We start from the raw sequence: 18744 nt of genomic DNA, 5'->3' as shown, positions 1-18744 counted from the left end.
TCTGCTGTCAACCCATCCAGAAGTTGAAACTTCTGAATTTTTTCTTGAAATTTCAAAATATCACATACATCTGGAAAGCTTTGACTAAGCAATAATTATTCAAGATATCATTAATATCACTCTGACTAGTCAGAATGTTAATTCAAGACAAATAGATGTCTGCTAAAGATATCTCTAATTCATTTGGAGCCAAAAATACAATTTCATCCAGGTATCTGTAAGTTAGTTTGCTTCAACATTTCTGCAATTTAATTTGTATTAGTCAGATCTGTATAACATCTAAAAAGAAATGTACAATAACTTTAATTGGAGGAATAACTAGTCACAGCAAAAGGTAAGATATCTCAAAGTTACTTTAAATTACTTTACAGATAGTCATTTATTGAACTGAAGCCTCCCTGTAACTTCATGATATATGAATATGGAAAACCTTCACTGACATTCGGGACATAAACAGTCCACTAAGACATTTCTATTTAGCAACATTTTTGTTTCACTTTCTTAGATGTTTATTTATTTCCATTGTAAATGCTTGTTTTGGTTTAAGACCTTTGTAGACCAATGAGATCTCAACATGTAATAACATAAATTAAACATATTATTATTTATACTAGTCGGAATGTAATTAGAGAGATATCAAATATGTATTTTCTCAGTCATGATATAATTAGAGGTGTCTCAATTTGCTAATATGTCTAGTCATTAACCAAATTAAGATGTATTGAGCGTAAGCGTAGTGAAACCAACTTCATGTTAAAACGGCCTGCCATACTCTTTGGGCACGTTACCATCAAGCATCATGGCCGCTTTTCTTTCGCAATCGAAGGTCAGACAAACTTTCACTTCTGATTGGTTCAATTTTTATAGAACCCACCTGCTCTTTCAACCACGTGATTCCACACTTCTGTTACTGCCTCTCGCGCCTGCCACTCACAGACGCTCCAGCCAATCAGGAGCTCTGTCCTCTGGGTTTACGTCACAGGCACTCACCGGCAGCTAACGCTAGGATCCAAGATGTCCGCGATGTTCCCCATGTGTGTGAGAGCCAGCCGGAGCCTTCTGCGGTTCCAGGGCGGGACGTCAGCTGCTTCCAGCCCGCAGCAGGTGCTGGATATCATCCGGACTCTGTCCACGGAGAAGAACCCACCCGGTACCGGCGGTGCGACGGGAGGGCTAGCCCAGGCTATCCTCCAGGAGAGGCTTCAGCAGAGTCAGGTGAGGGGCGCTCATTTTGCTCTGCAGGCAGTAGCAGCTGCGGAGACAGCGCTGTTCACGGCTATCTCCGCCCGTCTGAGCTGCTCCTGTGCTAATATTCAAAGCCACTCCTAGCTTCAGTCAGTCTGACATTTAGCTAAACCAGACAGCGCTAATCTTTGGATGTCTGAGCTCATGAGTTGCAGTTCAGGGATAATGAATCTGTCTGTACCCGGTCACCTCCCGCTGCTGCTGTTAGCCTGCTGCTAACCTGCTGTTAGCCTGCTGCTAACCTGCTGTTAGCTGTGTTGTTGGACCGGTTATGTGTTTTGTCGCAGCCAGCCTCAGCTTCAGATTGTTGGAGATAAATATCCAAGGTTTGTTTGCTGTGAAGGTCAGAGGAGAAGACCCCGCCCTCCTCTTCCTCCTCCTCATGGTCGTTTCAAACATGCCCCACATTAAACCTGGGATCGGCGGTGATTGGCACCGGCACCGGAGCAAGTCTTCATGGGTTTAATGTGATGGAGGAGGAACCCACGAGATTCTGCTGCAGCCCCGGGTCACCACGGAGGAGTCATGGAGCAGTTTGGTTGTCCTCCTATGGACAGTCCTGACTTTGTCCCCTTCCGCAGAACATCAGCTTCTGGTCAGGCTCTGTGGTCCGAGTTCTACCAGTGGTACTTGGGCTGCCACTGGTAGAACTTGTGCTGTTGTATCAATCTTCCAGACTTGTCAGGTCTACTGGTTCTGGTACTGGTTGTGGTTGTGGTTCTGCTCTGCATCCAGAAGCCAAACATGGAGAAGCAGCATTCAGCTTCTATGCACCACAGATCTGGAACAAACTTCCAGAAAACTGAAAAACAGCTGAAACAGAGTTCCTTTAAATCCAGACTAAAAACCCTTATTGTGTTTAGAGCTGCTTTTGATTAGTAATAACTGGAACAGTGATCAATACATTATATGATTTTGATGAGGGCACTCATCAAAATGTAATGTTTGTTTTTTATGACGTCCTTGTTGCATATTAATAATCTAGACTGATTAGTTCTACTGGACTTGTTTATCTTGGTAAATGGTGTAGAGGACGGCACCGACCCAGGCCCGGCTCTGGGGGCGTACGTATAAAACATGCCCGCTGTCTCCTTAAGGTCTGGACTACAGATGGAGGATGGAGGGTCCAGCAGCAGCTTAAGCTATGAGACCGAATGTTTGTCTCTGAGTTGCTCAGTAGAACCAGTAGAACCAGTTGGACCAAACCTTCGTCTGTTTTCCAGGGTCAGCCACCACCAGAGGGCGATACGAGTCAGAAGGACGGAGAGCAGACGGAGGACAGGAAGCAGAAGGAGAACTCGGCCTACGCCAAGAAGATGGTGCTGCGGCTGGCGGGGCTCATGGGCGTGGGTGGGGCCGCCAGCCTCGTCTACATCTTTGGTGAGCGAGGCGTGCACACAGACGGTCCGGGTTCTGGACGGGTTCTGGACCTAAAGCCTTCAGGCTGCGCATGTGTTTAGGTTCTTTGACGATGCAGAACCTTCTGCTGATTGTGGAGCTGAACCCAGAAGGTTCTAGTTGGACCGGTTCTGTTCCCGATTAAACATGCAAACAATTCATCTTTAATCTTTAATTCATCAACCGTTAACTGTTGATTAATGTTGGGTTAAAAAGAGTTCCAGTCCACTAATAACATCAGCTTAGTCCTTCTTCCTATGTTGCAGTTTGGCCTCCGTCCAGCAGGGGGATCTCATCCTCAAGCAGAGAAAGTTAATTCAGAATCAAAGATGGCGGGCCTACAGAGAGCAGAAGAGAAACGGACCAATTAAAGTTCAGCTTTAATTGGACTTTCTGTGTTTCTGTTTAGAAATATAAAAACTCAACAAAATGCTAAACGTCATCTTTTATTTCTATTCAGCAACTAAAGAGTTTTGTTCTATTTTATAAATATGTCTGTTTAATAATTAGAGGAAATCCCAGTTTTCATTTTATCAGTCAGTATTTATCACAGCTGAAGCAAAAATCATGTTAAAACTAAATAATGTTGTAAGAATTATGAAAAATGTTTCTTAGTTCCAGAGAAAACTCAAGTTTTTAACAATGAATCTTTAGTCGATCAATAAGATCAATTAACTTTGATCAATAACTTGCACCTAGGCCTGTCGCGATAAACAATAAATCAATTAATCGTACGATAAATTAAAACTATTGACGTCATTTCAATTATTGGCATTATCGTCTCTTCTGACCTTTTTCTCTTTCTGTTAATGACACTGAATGAAAAAAAGCTAAACTCCAGTGCTCTCTACTGACCTCTGACCTCATTTCCTTAGTGTAAAGCCCAGAGCAGACGACCCGATCTTAGATCTGTCGGCCGATTGTCGGCCCATTTTCAAAACCTGACAGATCACACATTAGCCGACAGAAATCCTAGGTATAACGGTTCCATCGGGTTCGGTCCTGCCGTGTGGTGTCCAACAATGGGCACAAAATAATGGCTGCAAGTCCAGTGAACTAATTTTAAAACCAGGCATTAATCAATGCTTTACTACAATCTACCTGCAATGCATGTGGCTAGTGTCAGCGTAAAGTCCTGACTGAATGAAAATCATTATAACCTATTTACGTCATGTTAATGAAGAACAGCTGAAAAGTTACCGGGTTTATCAACTGGTAGCAATTTGGCTCCAACTCCTCCTCTTGTCATTTCTATACTTTGCATGTTGAATAAACATTAATGTTGTTTCCACATATCATCTCCGATGTCAGCTGGACTTCGGGTTGCTCGGTGTCAGCTGTTTGGGATTCCCCTCCGTAATTTACCCTCAGAAAACACGGAGGAGAATCCGAGCTTTCTGATTGGCTGCCTGTCACATTCAACAGGAAGCGTTAAGATCCCAGTCGGGGAAAACTCTTGATTTAGATCGGAGCGGCAACGAAGATCTACCATAACACACCACACAATCTTAGAAAGACCAACGATCTAAGATTGTTGTAAGGGGAAAAATAGGAGCAAAAATCATGTAGTGTGAATTATTGCATCAGGTAGTCGATGTGCCCATCTTCTCTATTTAAATCTAATTATTACTGAAGGGCAACATAATATACAGACTTCATAATCTGCACTCTTTAGGTTGAATGTAGTATTTATTTCCACTTTGGCTTTATGTTGTTTAGTTTTTATCAAGTACATTTTTTGTTAATGGAGACTGAGAATCCATTTTGTTTTTGGTTGTTTTGTTTATTTTGTTTATCAGTTCCAGTGTTAAATATTCTTTTGAAAATAAAGTGTATCTATCTTTGGCAGGAAATCACATCATTATTATGTCATTTCCATCAAATCAGTGTAAAAAGGTCTTCAGACAATATTATCGTTTATTGCAATAATTTTTGAGACAATTAATCGTGACAGACCTAGTTGCACCTTTAGTCCGATCCGGCCCGTTTTTCCGGTCAGACGTTTCGGTTCTTATTAGTTCTGGTCTGTTCTGGTTCTGCTGCAGCTGATGGACTCTGATCATTTTCTCTGTTCATAAAAATCTTATTCTGCTCAGAACTGAAATGAAATATTTGTTGTCAGATCCGAGTGACCTGATGAGGCGACAAGCTGGAGGAGCCCAGCAGGGGGCGCCACTCACTCATTATCAGACATGAAGAAGAACGTGAGGATATTATTGTCGGTGCGGCTCGGTTCAACTGGTTCCTTAAATATTTAATTGACATTTTGAGTTTTATTTCATTCATTAAGCAGAACATTGAGGACAGAAATAGCAGCTTATGTAACTTTTGGTTTCCTCTCATCCTTCCTGCCGAACAAACAGAACCGTCACAATAAATCACTTAACGACCAGATCAATCACTTCCGATTGCAGGATAATCGATTTATTGTTTTTCTCTTCCTGCCAGAGAGGATCAATTCTTCAGTTTGGCGTTTTGGTCTCAACCAGCAGAAGCTTCATCATTAATTTATTTTATTTTGTTTGTTTAAATCGTCTCCAGGTGTTAAATGTTCGATTAAAGGTTATTGATTAGGAAAATGGCTTTTTCATTTTGGCACTTTAAGAAAATCGTCTCAAAACAACAAAATTACCGTTTATCGCAATAACTTCTGGGCCCACCAGAACCAGAACCGGACCGCTGCTCTGACGTCCAAAGTTAAAGTTCCAGGGTCCGGAGGAAGCGTGGACAGAACCAGAACCAGAACCGGGCTTTTGCAGGTCCAGAGGGAAGTTTCCTCAGTCAGTGATGATCCGAGTCACCTGCTGGTTCTGGTTCTGGTCCACTGGGTTTTCAACCAGCAGAGCCATCTAACAGAACATTCTAGAACTCCAGGTTCTGATGGCTGGAGATGCTGGTTTGATTCTCCAGCAGAGCCTGGTTCCGACCCAGACTGAGTCAGCAGAACCAGCAGAAATCTCCTAGAACTTTAGTGTCTCCTTGTCACCTCCGCTGTTGTGATCAGTCTGTCCAACCAGAACCAGAACCGCTCCGTGATGACCTGGACCTCCGGTTCTGTTGAGACCCAAATAATGAAAGGTTCTGTCATTTCTCCTCTTTAGGGACAAATTCAGAGGACGAGCAAGGAAACAGGGTGAGCTCTCTCTCTCACACACACACACACACACACACACACACACACACACACACACACACACACACACACACACACACAGCTGCAGTAGTTGGAAGGAAGAACTGCAGTTCTTCTTCATTTCTCTTCATGTTGTAATTATTAGTTTGAACAGAAATGTGTTTTTATGAAATGATGTGAAATAATGCAGCAAACTTACTGAGTCGTTCACCTGGGCTCCAACAGAACCTGAACCCTCCACGGGGTTAAAGGTCACCAGGTCATATATCTGGTTCAGCTGCAGTTCTGTGTTTGACCACCAGGTGGAGCCCTTCACTGCAGCAGGCTGTAGTGAAAACCTGAAATATTCCAGTTTCCACTGATTCAGATCCAGGCTGCACTGATGAAACGATTCATTTAACGATTCATTTAACGATTCATTTAACGATTCATTTAACGATTCATTGATTAATGATTAGTTTCTTTTTCTGCTGTTTCTCCTGCAGATTCCTGATGAGTTCGATAAAGGTGAGTCTGTTTGGTGTTTTCAGATGGACGGAACCAGAACCAGACATGACTGGGTTTAGTCCGGCTGGTTCTGGTCGTTTAAAACCTTTTTAACCTCAAACTGAACATCTAAAGTACGTCAAGTGTCGTCTGGAGACGGACAAGATGGATCCAGGTGAACTGGACCCCAGCAGAACCAGAACACCGGTCAAACAGCAAAAGTATTCATACGCCTGAAACGTTCCAGGTGCTGATGTGAAAACGCTGCGAAAGTTTTTCACTGTAACTCTGAAAATGTAGCATGGATTTTTTGTTGAGTCAGAACTCCACCGGGTCGGGCTGCAGAACCGGCTTCTGGTGTTTATGTGTGTTCTGCGGCTCAGTCGGACTGGATGGAGATTTTGATCTGGACTTTGACTAGGCCGCTCTAAGCTATCAACATGCTCGGATCTAAACCATCCCATTTATCTCTGTCTGCGTGTTCAGGCTGGTTCTGGTGGTTCTGTGAGTCTGGAACCAGGACCGCTGAACTGAAGAAGCATGCCACACCTTTCAGATTTGAAGGCTCAGGCTTTCAATTCGTTTCCATGGTGACAGCTCTACTGAAACCCTGGCAGGAAGGGGAAAGTCGAGTGGAAGGAAAAATTGTGGCGGAAAAATGCAATGAACTCGAGGAGGAGGAGTTCCTCTGGATCAGCGCTCCGCTCCTGGTGTGTGTGTGTGTGTGTGTGTGTGTGTGTGTGTGTGTGTGTGTGTGTGTGTGTGTGTGTGTGTGTGTGTGTGTGTGTGTGTGTGTGTGTGTGTGTGTGTGTGTGTGTGTGTGTGTGTTTCTCCTTATTAGGCTCTACTTTGCATTGATGAGCCCAAGGCTTCATGGGAAATGTAGTCTCTGATGATCCTCAGAGATCAGATGGATCTGATGGACTGGATCCTCCAGGTTCTGATCCTGCCCCGGTCCGATGTTACGCCATCCTGTGTTGGTCATCAGAACCGAGTCCAGGTTCTGGAATGCAGCGGGCTCCATTAAAGCTCCGGTTCCGACGCAGTAAAAGAACCGTCAGGGGTTCTGATGGAGAACCCAGAGAACTTTCCTGAGGTCCGATCTGCTGGAGCCGCTCACATCGCACCTGGTGATGATGAGGAGTGGAGCGGTTCTTCTTCTTCTGCTCCGCCTTCATAATTGGACCTGAACCGGTCTTTCAGAACCTGGTGTTGCTGCAGAGGCTCAGACTAAAGCAGCAGGCTGAAGAACTCTGGTGTCGGTTCTGGTTTTACTCAGCTGCCATCATCGGATCGGATTCTCGTCACCACCGACCCGACCCGGTACCGACTGGGTTCTGGTGTGGCATATTCCTGCTGGAAAACCCAGAGAGCCCAGAAGAACCGAGCCAGGCTGGTTGAAAGGGTGTCAGGACCGGTCAGCAGAACCTGTGGCGGGTTTGGGTTCTGATGGGTGTTCTGTTCTGTTCCAGATCCGCCTGTTGTGCAGCAGCTCAGGAGAACCTACAAGTACTTCAAGGACTACCGACAGGTGAGCAGAACCGCCAGCCGGGTCGGCCTTCTGACCCAAACATCTTCTGGAACCAGGAGCAGCAGAAATGGCTGGTTCTGGTTCCTCCGGACTGGATCAGAACCTTCCACCAGGGGATTGTTTCTCAGCAGAACCAGGTTCAGGAGGTTCTGCAGGTCCTACTTGGTTCTGGAAGGTTCTGCAGCTTTGCCGTCTGTCCTCCAGATGATCATCGAACCGACGAGTCCGAAGCTGCTTCCCGACCCGCTGAAGGAGCCGTACTACCAGCCGCCGTACACGCTGGTTCTGGAGCTGACCGACGTTCTGCTGCACCCGGAGTGGTCGGTGGGTCGCTGTCTCTATGACCTTTGACCTGCACTGCGGCTTGCGTCGGCTCCGATCTCCCCCGGTTCTGCCGTGAGCCGGGTCGGTCAGAATCTGTAACCTGATTGTTGTGCTCTGTGCCCAGCTGTCCACCGGGTGGCGCTTCAAGAAGCGGCCCGGCATCGACTTCCTGTTCCAGCAGCTGGCGCCGCTCTACGAGATCGTCATCTTCACGGCCGAGACGGGCATGGTGAGCGACCCGAACACAGCGGGTCACACGGTGCGGTCCTGCGGGAACGGGTCAGAACCAGGCTCTGTTTGTGTTCTGACAGACGGCGTACCCTCTGATCGACAGCATCGACCCGCAGGGCTTCGTCATGTACCGCCTCTTCAGGGACGCCACGCGCTACATGGAGGGGCACCATGTCAAGGTCGGCTTCTGGGTCCGGGTCGGGTCGGGTCGGGTCGGGTCTTCAAGTTTCTGATAAACCTTTGATGGGTTTATCTTTGCTGTTTGTGTAAAACAACAATAATCGATATGTTATTATTTGTTTGTTAAAATTTTGAGTTGTTTTCTGATGAGGGAATTTTTAAATGGTTTATTTCCAGTCAGAAAGTTTTACCAGTTTTACCAGTGGGGCCCCTGTGTGGCCCCTATGGGGCCCCTGTGGGTCCTGGAGGCCCAGCATCCTGCGTGTTTTAGTTCTCCCTGCTTTAAGGCAGCTGGATCCAGTGGCGGCTAGAGGAACGCTGACCTGCTGCGGAGGAACTAGAACATGCCGGCTGTTGAGCCTCCAGGCCCCTAGGGGGCAGCGCTGGATTCAAACCAAACACGGTTAAAGGAAGAGCGGAACGGCAGGTGATGGGGCGGGTTTCAGATCCAGCCGGCCGGTTCTGACCCGTCTGTCTTGCAGGACGTGTCGTGCCTGAACCGGGCCAGCAGTAAGGTGATCGTGGTGGACTGTAAGCGCGAGGCGTTCCAGCTGCAGCCCTTCAACGGCCTGGCGCTCAGGAAGTGGGACGGAAACTCCGACGACCGGACCCTCTACGACCTCGCCAACTTCCTGAAGGGTGAGCGGTTCTGTTTCCGACCCGAGGCAGCCCTGGTTCTGGACCCCTCCTTGAGTCAGAACTGAATTAATTTTAGTTCAAAATGATCAGAAATGTAAAACCAGGAAACCCGTAAAGAATCTGAATGTGGGAATAAAAAATCGTAAAATCAGGATTTAAAAAAGTTTTAATGAGGATGAAGCAGCTCGGCCCGTTTGATTCTCTCAACAGAATCATTCAAAGTTCTGATGATGCTGATGGGTCCGAATGCTTTAGCATTGCATTTTTAATAACATCACAACATTTATCCTCTAATTATTCTGCATGCAGAAATTCATAAAATTATTTCTCTAAATTATGATTTTCTTTCTTCAATAATCAGAACATTTAAAGGGAAATAAACCAGAGTTTAGAAACGGAGCATCTGGACCCGTTTAAAATGATGCGGAACCAGAACCGAAGACGAACTGGATCCAGATTTAATTCCTTCTGATTCCAGTTACTCAGATTTAATCGTCGGCGTTTCTGAAGCGTTCAGGTCCAGAAACGTCCATGTCCCGGTTCTGGACCCGACCGGGTCCCAGTCCCAGACCTGACCCGGTCCCGGACCTGACCCGGTCCCGGACCTGACCTGGTGTGTTTCCGTCCCTGCAGCCATCGCTCTGAGCGGCGTGGACGACGTGCGTGGCGTTCTGGAGAACTACGCCCTGGAGGACGACCCCATCGAGGCCTTCAAACGCCGCCAGGCCCAGCTGGCCCAGGTGGGATGGTTCTGGTTCTGACCCGGTTCTGTTGTGGTTCTGGTTCTGACCTGGTGTCGCCCCCGGCAGGAGGAGCAGCAGCGCCTGGCGGACCTCTCCCAGCAGAAGAAGCCGGCTCTCTCTCTGGGCTCCATCACGACCCGGTTCTGGCGGTCCAAGCAGCAGTGAGGCCCGCAGAACCTCCCACCCACACCGCTCCACCCGGAGGTCGGGTTCTGGAAGCGGAGCGGGGCTCTGGAGGCCCCGGCCCCCTTCCTCTCTGTGTGTCCTGATTGGACCCAGGTGAGTTTGGACCTGCTGGAGATCGACGGCTGAACCAGAACCAGAACTGGCTCTGGTTCTCCTCCGCCCTGGACCGGACCTGGTATCGGCTTCCCCCCCGTCCTGCAGGGGGTGCAGTAACTCTGACAGAATAAATCACTGATGTTCAGACGTGAGCAGCGGTTCTGGTGGACGTTGGACCGGACCGGACTGGGACCCTGCAGGAGCTGCTGCTGCGGTTCTGTTGGCCTCATAAAGCTCTGAAACAAACATGTGCTGCGACTTTTCACCAGCAGGAGGAGCAGCTGAGCCCGGCAGGCCCGGTTCTGGGATGGAACCGGACCTTCAGAACATCAGACCAATAAAAAGTTTAAAAATAAACTCAGCCTTCTTCCTTCCACTCAACTTTCTCTGCATCTGCTGGCCCGTCCACTCAGCTGGATCAGAACCAGAACTTTTTATTGGTCTGATGTAATATTCTGATATTTACTGGAATAAATCAGATTTTCAACCAGAACATTGATTATTAATTATTAATTATTGATTGATAACCGGCCGCCCTGCGATTCTTCCATGAGTCATCAGAACGTTTCTGAACGTCTGGCAGAGGTGGCGTCATGCTGTGGGCCCCCGTTGGTTCTGTTGGACACCTGATCCGAGCCGGAACCGTCGATGAAGGTTAAAACTAAAAATGAAACTTCTTAGTTTTGGATCAGAATTTTATCAGAACTTTTGTTTCCAGATTTTCTGCTTAAATGTCAACATTTTTCTCTGTTCAAGCCGGTTCTGTTGGGTCAGAACCTGGAATATTAACTTATTGATAAATAAATCAAAGAACCTAAAACTATTGAATCAGAAATAACGATGATGATGATGATTGGACCTGCTGGTTCTGAGACCCGATGTTTGAGTAGAGCTGCGAAGACCGGGTCGGTCCTGGTCGGAACCAGACAGTTCATCAGAACCTTCTGCTGGTTTCTATCAGCAGTTGAAATAAAAGTCGGTTCTGTTGGTTTTCAGCAGAATCTCCACTTTATGAACGTTTTATATTACTGGGTCCGCGGTTCTGGTTCGGTTGGTACTATATCTGGCAAAAATTAATGCGTCTCCTCTGGACCGGCCCTACACTTGGTTCGGTTGGCTGAACCGGGCCGTACACGGTTCTGTTTGGAAACGGAAGCTGCTGGGTCAGAACCAGAACCGCCGCTGGGTTCGGCTCTGCATCAAACGGTGGGAGTCAGGAAGCCGCGGACGTTCCCAGCTTCACACCCGCAGCCTCCTGCCGCAAACAGCTGCGCCAAACAAAAGCCGCAGTTCGCACGAGGCCGAGAAGTGCGCGCGCCGCCGCGGGGAGCATGAAAGGGCCGCGGCGCGTGGCGGGAACAGGAGGTCGCGCGACGTTTTGTCACCTTCCAGACGGTCAGCAGGTAGGTGTGAAACCCCCACGCTCTTCACACACACACACACACACACACACACACACACACACACACACACACACACACACACACACATGCCCCCCCCGCGCAGACTGAGGAAGAGGAACTTTCGCGATACTTTATTCCAGTTGAAATGGATCAGAACCGGGTCCAAACAGCGCAGTTCGACGGAACCAGTTAGAACAAAACAAAGCGCGTTAAAACTTTCCATTTGGTTAAAAATGATCAACCCGGATCCAACATGGTGGTCAGCAGAGGCTCGGAACCGCTCTGCTCCAGCCTCGGTGTTTCTGTCTCATTTTAATTTGAATATTTTATTAAAAAATATAATTTACTTTGAAAACTATCAACCTCCGTTTCCCTTTTTCCATTGAAGTTTGTGTTGCAGCATTTGAGCTTCATGATGAAATGTAACCGGAGACGCTGAAACTGATCATCCAGACCATAATAATCGCTCCAGCCTGGATGAGTTTCTGATCTGAGGCTTTAGAAACCAGGATCCTTTAGTTGTTACAAAGTCACTGATTTCGTTTTGCTTCATCTTTTCTTTTCCTGGTGTCACTTTGGGGCAGAACTCATGAAGTCTGAATGTGTTATCCTCTGCGTCGTCATGGTAACTGATCTTATTTCCTGCTGTAGCCTGAGCCAGTGGGAGCTTATTGAACCAGAGGGTCCTAGGATGGAGCCTTGGGGAACCCCACAGGTGACCTCTGACCTCTTGATGAGACGGTGCCTGTTGAAACAGAGAAATCCCAGTTCTTCATGTCGGACTGGAACCACTTGAGTTCTGGACCGGAGAGTCCGACCCAGTTCTCCAGTTGGTTCAGTGATATGATCAACACTGAGGTCCAACAGAACCAGAACCAGAACCAGCTCTGTGGTTGTTCCATGTTGATGGTTTTCAGTTTAAACTGAGGAACATTTTGGACCCATCTTGGTCCAGAACTAGAACTCTTGAGTCAGCAGAACCACACACGATTCTGTTCAGGACCCAGTTCCTGGCAGCATGGGTCCAAGGGAACCGGTTCTTCTTTCCGGATCAGCAGTTAGATTCGGTCCATCACGTCCTCGCGTCGCTCCGTTCAGGTGTCGGTTCCGGCGCCTCAGCAGACTTTCCCACGGTCTCCAGGGCAACCACCTCCTCCCCCGGCGGGCACGCGCCGCACGCACCAGGTTCGCACCTCAACAGGAGCTCGTGCCTCCCGCCTGCCAACCAAACGGCGCAGTGATCAATAGTTTTCACACCGCGGAAAGAAGGAGGTGAAAGTTAGGATGAAAGGACGGTCAGCTGACCGACAGCCAATCACAGAGCAGGAAGGGAGCACTAACTTCTCCCATCAAAGCGCCGCTGAGGTTCGCAGCACGCGCCTAAAGAGTCTCATCGATCCGCAGATGGCGCGCGATCGAATATGCGCAAATGACCAGTCTGATGACGCTTCCTGGCGGCGCGTGCGCGCTGCACGCGCCCTGCCGTCACTCATCGGCTTAATCATGATGAAGGCGCGTGCGTGTGAGCGCCTCGTGCCGTGGCACGCGCTGCTTTCTGAGCTAACACATGAACAAGAAGTAGGTTTGTGAGCATGCGCACACGCTGGGCATACCTGTCTGCGGCTCACCTGGCCCACACACTCAGCGGTTCTGTTAGAACCAGAACCAGCTGCAGGTTCTGTACTGATTCTCAGTTCTACACGAGGTTCGGTCCAGGTGAGAGCAGACAGAACCTCCTGACCTCAGAACCAGGTTCCGGTTCTGCATCCAGAGAGGAACGGCTCCAGAACCAGAACCGGTCCACTCGGCGCTGACCTCCACAACCAGAACTCTGGTGTCAGTTCTGTTGGGTCGGGTGATCAGATGAAAGCTGCTTCCTGATTGGCTGCCAGAACAAGTTCGGTTCTGGAGCCATTCAGAACATGACGGGTCCAAACGGAACCACAGTTTTCAGAACGGTTTCTGGTTTTTGTTGAGTGTGACGTGATTCAGAACCAGAAGGTTGATGACCTGGAAGCAGGTCGGGTTCTGGGTCGGTCCGGACCGAACCTGTAGAGCTGCTCTACAGGTTCTAGCATCAGAACAGGAGATCCATTATGTCTGCTGGATCGGAACCGAGCTCCTCTGGTTCAGGAACCCCCTCCCCCTCCGGCTCCTCCCCCTTCCCCCCTCCTCGCTATAAAGCGGAGGTGAGAGCGCAGCTGCCGCAGTCCAGAGTTCAAACAGCCGCACTTCACTTTCTTTTCAGCGCAGAAAGCAGATCAGACCTGAAACCCGCCACTTCTTCTTCTTCTTCTTCTTCTTCTGCTACTTTTTCTACTTTTCCTTCTTCTTCTCTCCTCGCTGCGGTTCGGGTTTTGTTCCTCCGCATTATTTTGGTTTTATTTTTGGCGCAGATCAGCGAGCATCGGGGGCAGCGGCGCTCAGACATGTTGCGGTTGTTCCTGCTCCTGCTGGCGGTGCCGGTGCAGACGGTGAGTGGTTCCGACAGGTTCTGACGGGCCGGACCGGGAGTCCCGCGCCTTTACGCACAGAGTCTGAAGTTTCCCTCACTGCCCCCCCCTCCAGGTTCGGTCCACCAAGGCCGTGTTCGAGCTGAAGGTCCAGACCTTCAGCAGCTCCCGCAGCATCTGCGACCAGAACCGGGACTGCCGCATCTTTTTCCGCATGTGCCTCAAACATTCGCAGAGCGTCATCAGCCCGGAGCCGCCGTGCACGTACGGGAACGCGAGCAGCGCCGCGCTCCCCGCGGACCCCGGCTCCATCTCCGGGAGCGCGCCCATGAAGGTGAACGTCTCCTTCAAGTGGCCGGTGAGTGACCGGAACCGGACCGGTTCCGTTTAGGTGAACGGTTCTGTCTGAATCGAGAACGGAAATGATTTGAAAATGTTTGGAGAAAACTGTGACAGCGAGCCGTGTGACGTCAGCACGTCACTGACGGTTTATTGATTATTGATGATTGTTTCGCTGCAGGGCTCCTTCTCGCTGATCCTGGAGGTTTGGACCTCAGACTGCTCAGGTGGAAAGTCCACAGGTAACGACAAGCTGCAGCGCCGCGCCCTGACCGCCAGGGGGCGACAGAAAACATGTTTACATCGTTCAGCATCACAACGTCCCACTGTTTACACTTTTATTTGGGTTTTGATCATTTTTTAAAGAAAGAAATGTTCCAATCTTTAAGGATTCAGATAAAATGATCAAATAAATCACGCGTAGATTTATCTGCTGTTTTTATCTATTCTGAAAGTTTTGGTTAAACTTTAATCTTCCCAGAGGTGGAAAACATCTGGCCTGCAGATACAGCAGAGGATGCTGGGAAAGTTTTCCTGTGGAAAGCCGTTTTACTTTCTCTGAGTTGAAGCAGTTGGAAGAGGCTGAGCCCAGCTGATCGTGACTCCGCCATGTTTCTGTCTGCTTGTTGCCCAGGCGACCGGCCGCGGCTGCTGAGCCGGGCGTCCCGCCTCGGCAGCCAGGCGGTCGGGGAGGAGTGGTCGCAGCAGCTCCACCAGGGCAACCAGAGCGAGCTGAGCTTCTCCTACCGGGTGGTGTGCATGGAGAATTACCACGGCGACGACTGCTCCACCCTGTGCCGGCCGCGCAGCGACGACTTCGGCCATTACCGCTGCGACGCCCAGGGCCGGCGCCGCTGCCTGGAGGGCTGGGAGGGCAACTACTGCACCGAGCGTGAGTTAATCTCCGAGTCCTGGGAGAGCGGCGCGTCTTTAGCTTCAGCCTAGCCGCACTGTCCTCTGCCATTGCCATGGCAACAGGTCATCAAACCAGAGTCACTTCTGGTGAAAGATGCTGTCGTCTGCTGTGTGTGTGTGTTTGGCTCTGAGGTCTGTTGCTTTTGGTTTGGGTTAAACAGTCGGCCCCTGGCCGGCCCCCGACCGGCCCTGACCGGCCCCCGCCCCACCCCTTTAACAGCGCTGTGTCCTGCAGGTTAGCGTGAAAACAGAAACCTGCTGCTTCATGGAGGGGGTGAGAGAGGGCCACAAAATTCATCCAATCAAAATAGAAAAAGTTCTTTACAGCAAGTTTACCGACTCAGCAATAAATCTGATGATAAAACTCAGAAACAAAACGGCATTTTGTTTAATAAAAATAAAAAATAAATAAAAAAATTGGTCCAACTAAACAGAAACATTTTTTATTAAAATAAAAAATGTTTCTGTTTAGTTTCACCAATTTCTTGACCATTTTTGACTCTCAGTCCAAACAGAATCAGTTCAGCTCTGATTGGAGGCTGGCAGAAGTATTCACACCCTGGAGCTTTTCCATATTTGGTCTCATTGGGTCAGACGCTGGGTTCTGATTGGACGGTGAGACGCTCAAAGCCTCAGCCTGCTGTAAACCTCCTGAGCGCTCTGCTGCTCCTCCATGATGCCGTTTGCTCCAGATCATCTCTGAACCTCTGAGGCGTCACAGAGCAGCTGGAATAACACTGGGATTAGATTAGATTAGATTAGATTAGATTAGATTAGATTAGATTAGATTACACACAGCTGGACTCAGCGAGTCATTAGCAACCATCAGGCAACTTCTGAAGGCAACTGGTTGAATTCAGAAAAAAGGAGGCTGAATACATTTACACACCGCACTTTTCAGTTTATTTGTAAAAATTGTGTTGAGGTTTTATTTTCTTTGTACTTCATAATGGTATTACATTCAGTTCCTATGAAATATTTTTATGTTTATGGTTAGAATGAAACAAAATGTGCAAATGTTCCAGGGGTGTGAATACTTTTCTAAAGTAAAACAGGTTCAATCAAAACTAAATGCAATAAATGTTCACAAAATAACTTAGAAATCTGTTTTTCAATGTTTCATCACAAACCATCATTTACCAAAAAGCATTGGGCTGAATCAGATCTGCAGCTAAAGCAGAAACATTTCACCCAAACATGCGTCTACAAAACAGAATAGAGTTGATCATTTTACATTTTAATCATCATTCAGTTTCAGTTCAACACGTTTAATTTTTATCTGAATCCTCAAATATTAACAAACCTCATGAATTATATTTATTCTCTCTTCTCTTAAATCATTTCTCTACCAGCAGCAAGACGTTTGTTCAGAGCTTTAAACATTATTTCCAATAGTTTTATATGTACAATAAGTATTACTTAGAATAAAGAGTTTATTAGTTGTTTCATGATATGCACTTTATTAATAATCCTATTAGCTTTTTTGCAACTGAACTAAATTATCGATATTTTTTTACTTGCATTTTCTCAGATTTCTGAGACAAATAAGGCAAAACTAAAGAGGAAAATATGATATGCAAGGCTTTAGAATTTATTAAATCTTTTATTTTAAACAATATTCCAATAGTTTTGGCAACTTTATTTCTAATATGTTCAATATGAGGCTTCCAGCTGAGTTTGTCTATAATAATCCCTAAAATTGTCTCATAAACTCGATGACTTTCAACTTTACACGATTATAGATCCGATTACCAGAGAAAACATGAACTTAGTTTTTCCTTCATTTACTGATAAGTTAGTGTAATCTAACCAGGTTTTCTATTGTTTTCATTATTTCACATTTGTATCTTCAAACATTATAAACTTCAAAATATCATTTAAATAAAGTCTAAATAATTTACTGAGCCTTGAGGAAAAGATTTTACTGTTGGACTTTATTAATCTGTACATATTGTAATCTATTACTCTAGTAACTATTTAATCACTGATATGAAACCTACAGGTCACATCTAGATCTATAAACTCTAGATCTACGATCTCTAAATATATAAACTAAATCTATAAACACTATGTCTATGAACTCTAGATCTATAAGCTCTACACCAGTGGAGCCCAAAGTGGCCCCTGAATCCCGGCTTCCTGCCTGTTTTATTCTGTTCCTGGTTTTACCAACAACCGTCTCAGCAGGTCCAAGTTCTTCTTAGTCTCTGAGGACCATCATTGGATCCAGGGGCCTTAAACCAGGGAGAGACTAAAACAGGCAGGATGCCGGGAATCAGGGGCCACTGGTGTAGATCTATAAACACTATCTCTATAAACTCTAGATCTATAAACTCTAGATCGGCTCATTCCGTTTGTTATTTTATTAAAAAGTTTTTACGAATATTTTTCCAACGTTTCAGTGAATCCTGGTTTCCGTGACGACGGCCTGCAGTCTGTGAATCTTTGTCTCCAGTTTAATGGAAAAACTTTTGCTGGTTTCATTTTGTCAGAAAAGTTCCAGTTAAAACAATTTGTTACAAATAAAGATGAGAGGTTTAATAATATTATAAATTATTATTTGTCTTTTTAAGTATTTCTTTTTACAAGCCAAATCAGGGAGTCGATGTATTTCTGATGTTTATTCTTTTAGGGGACAATAACGATTATAAATTCTTACAAATATTTCCTAAACCGTATTATATGACTGGTTAACATCATCAACATGAACATTTGGCCAATTATAGTTTATAATTCTGCTTTCATTTCTTCCACAGCTTCAGGTGATTTTATTCTAACTAAATTAGTCATTTGCTTTGTCATATTTAAATGAAACTGATTACTAATATCCAACATAGTAAACAAATGATGAACCATCCACTGTTTTCACATTGACCTAAAAAATGATCAGTCAGTGACGCTCCGTTATTTGTGTAGGTATCAGCAGGGCCGGCCCAAACCTCCATGGGGCCCTGAGCCTAATGTGGTTTTGGGGCCCTCTGGTTCTGCTAACAATGTGGACCGGCTGCAATCAGCAGTTAGAATATTAGATCATTTACACACCTGCTATAAACTTATTGCATCTCTGGAAGTGCTGTTTACATTATAAACATGTTTAATACGATACATTTATTGACCAACTGATTTATCCACCAGTTGATTTCTGGGAGCCGATTTCCTTCATTTTGGGGCGTCGTTATCGGCTGATTCTTACATGTGAAGCTGATCTGATCTTCATCAGCAAAGGTTTAAAAATCATCTCTGTCCTCTTCTGCTCTGCAGTGAGACGTTTGACTGACCGGCCCACCAGGTCTGACCGTTTACAGCTAACAATATTCACCCCATTGTTACCAACTCAGTGACTTTCTTGCTACATTTAGCAACATTTCAGAGAAAAAAAATCATATCAGCCAAAATCTTAATCAGCAGGTCAGGCTTTTAAATATCGGTAACCAGGGATCGG

At 46.7% G+C, this 18744-nt stretch overlaps 2 protein-coding genes across 3 annotated transcripts in view; both read left to right on the top strand.

The window, feature by feature from the left end:
* Positions 1 to 81: 81 nt before the first annotated feature.
* Positions 82 to 10530, top strand: timm50 (translocase of inner mitochondrial membrane 50). Its single transcript, XM_005816092.2, has 11 exons — positions 82 to 1215; positions 2469 to 2625; positions 5745 to 5776; positions 6262 to 6283; positions 7735 to 7793; positions 7998 to 8117; positions 8242 to 8346; positions 8429 to 8527; positions 9011 to 9167; positions 9801 to 9907; positions 9977 to 10530. The coding sequence occupies exons 1-11, from the start codon at positions 1015 to 1017 to the stop codon at positions 10073 to 10075; spliced, it is 1158 nt and encodes a 385-aa protein (XP_005816149.1). The 5' UTR covers positions 82 to 1014; the 3' UTR covers positions 10076 to 10530.
* A 3265-nt stretch (positions 10531 to 13795) lies between these two features.
* LOC102238166 (delta-like protein C) overlaps positions 13796 to 18744 on the top strand; it is a 331023-nt gene continuing 326074 nt past the window's right edge. For both annotated transcript variants that reach the window (XM_023351150.1, XM_023351151.1), the window contains exons 1-4: positions 13796 to 14069; positions 14164 to 14406; positions 14569 to 14629; positions 15022 to 15279. In XM_023351150.1, coding sequence (XP_023206918.1) covers positions 14025 to 14069; positions 14164 to 14406; positions 14569 to 14629; positions 15022 to 15279 — 607 coding nt within the window. In that variant the 5' untranslated portion in view covers positions 13796 to 14024. The remainder of the gene's footprint in view (positions 14070 to 14163; positions 14407 to 14568; positions 14630 to 15021; positions 15280 to 18744) is intronic.

The sequence above is a fragment of the Xiphophorus maculatus genome, chromosome 18 (assembly GCF_002775205.1).
Source record: "Xiphophorus maculatus strain JP 163 A chromosome 18, X_maculatus-5.0-male, whole genome shotgun sequence".
NCBI classification, from domain to species: domain Eukaryota; kingdom Metazoa; phylum Chordata; class Actinopteri; order Cyprinodontiformes; family Poeciliidae; genus Xiphophorus; species Xiphophorus maculatus.
The sequence above is the reverse complement of the archived record's forward strand: the minus strand, read 5'-3'. Positions and strand labels throughout refer to the sequence as shown.

Coding starts and splice junctions, on each gene's coding strand:
- timm50 (XM_005816092.2), top strand. CDS start 1,015: ATGTCCGCGATGTTCCCCATGTGTGTGAGAGCCAGCCGGAGCCTTCTG. Junction 2,626..5,744: donor CAGCCTCGTCTACATCTTTG/GTGAGCGAGGCG, acceptor TCTCCTCTTTAG/GGACAAATTCAGAGGACGAG. Junction 8,347..8,428: donor TCACGGCCGAGACGGGCATG/GTGAGCGACCCG, acceptor GTGTTCTGACAG/ACGGCGTACCCTCTGATCGA.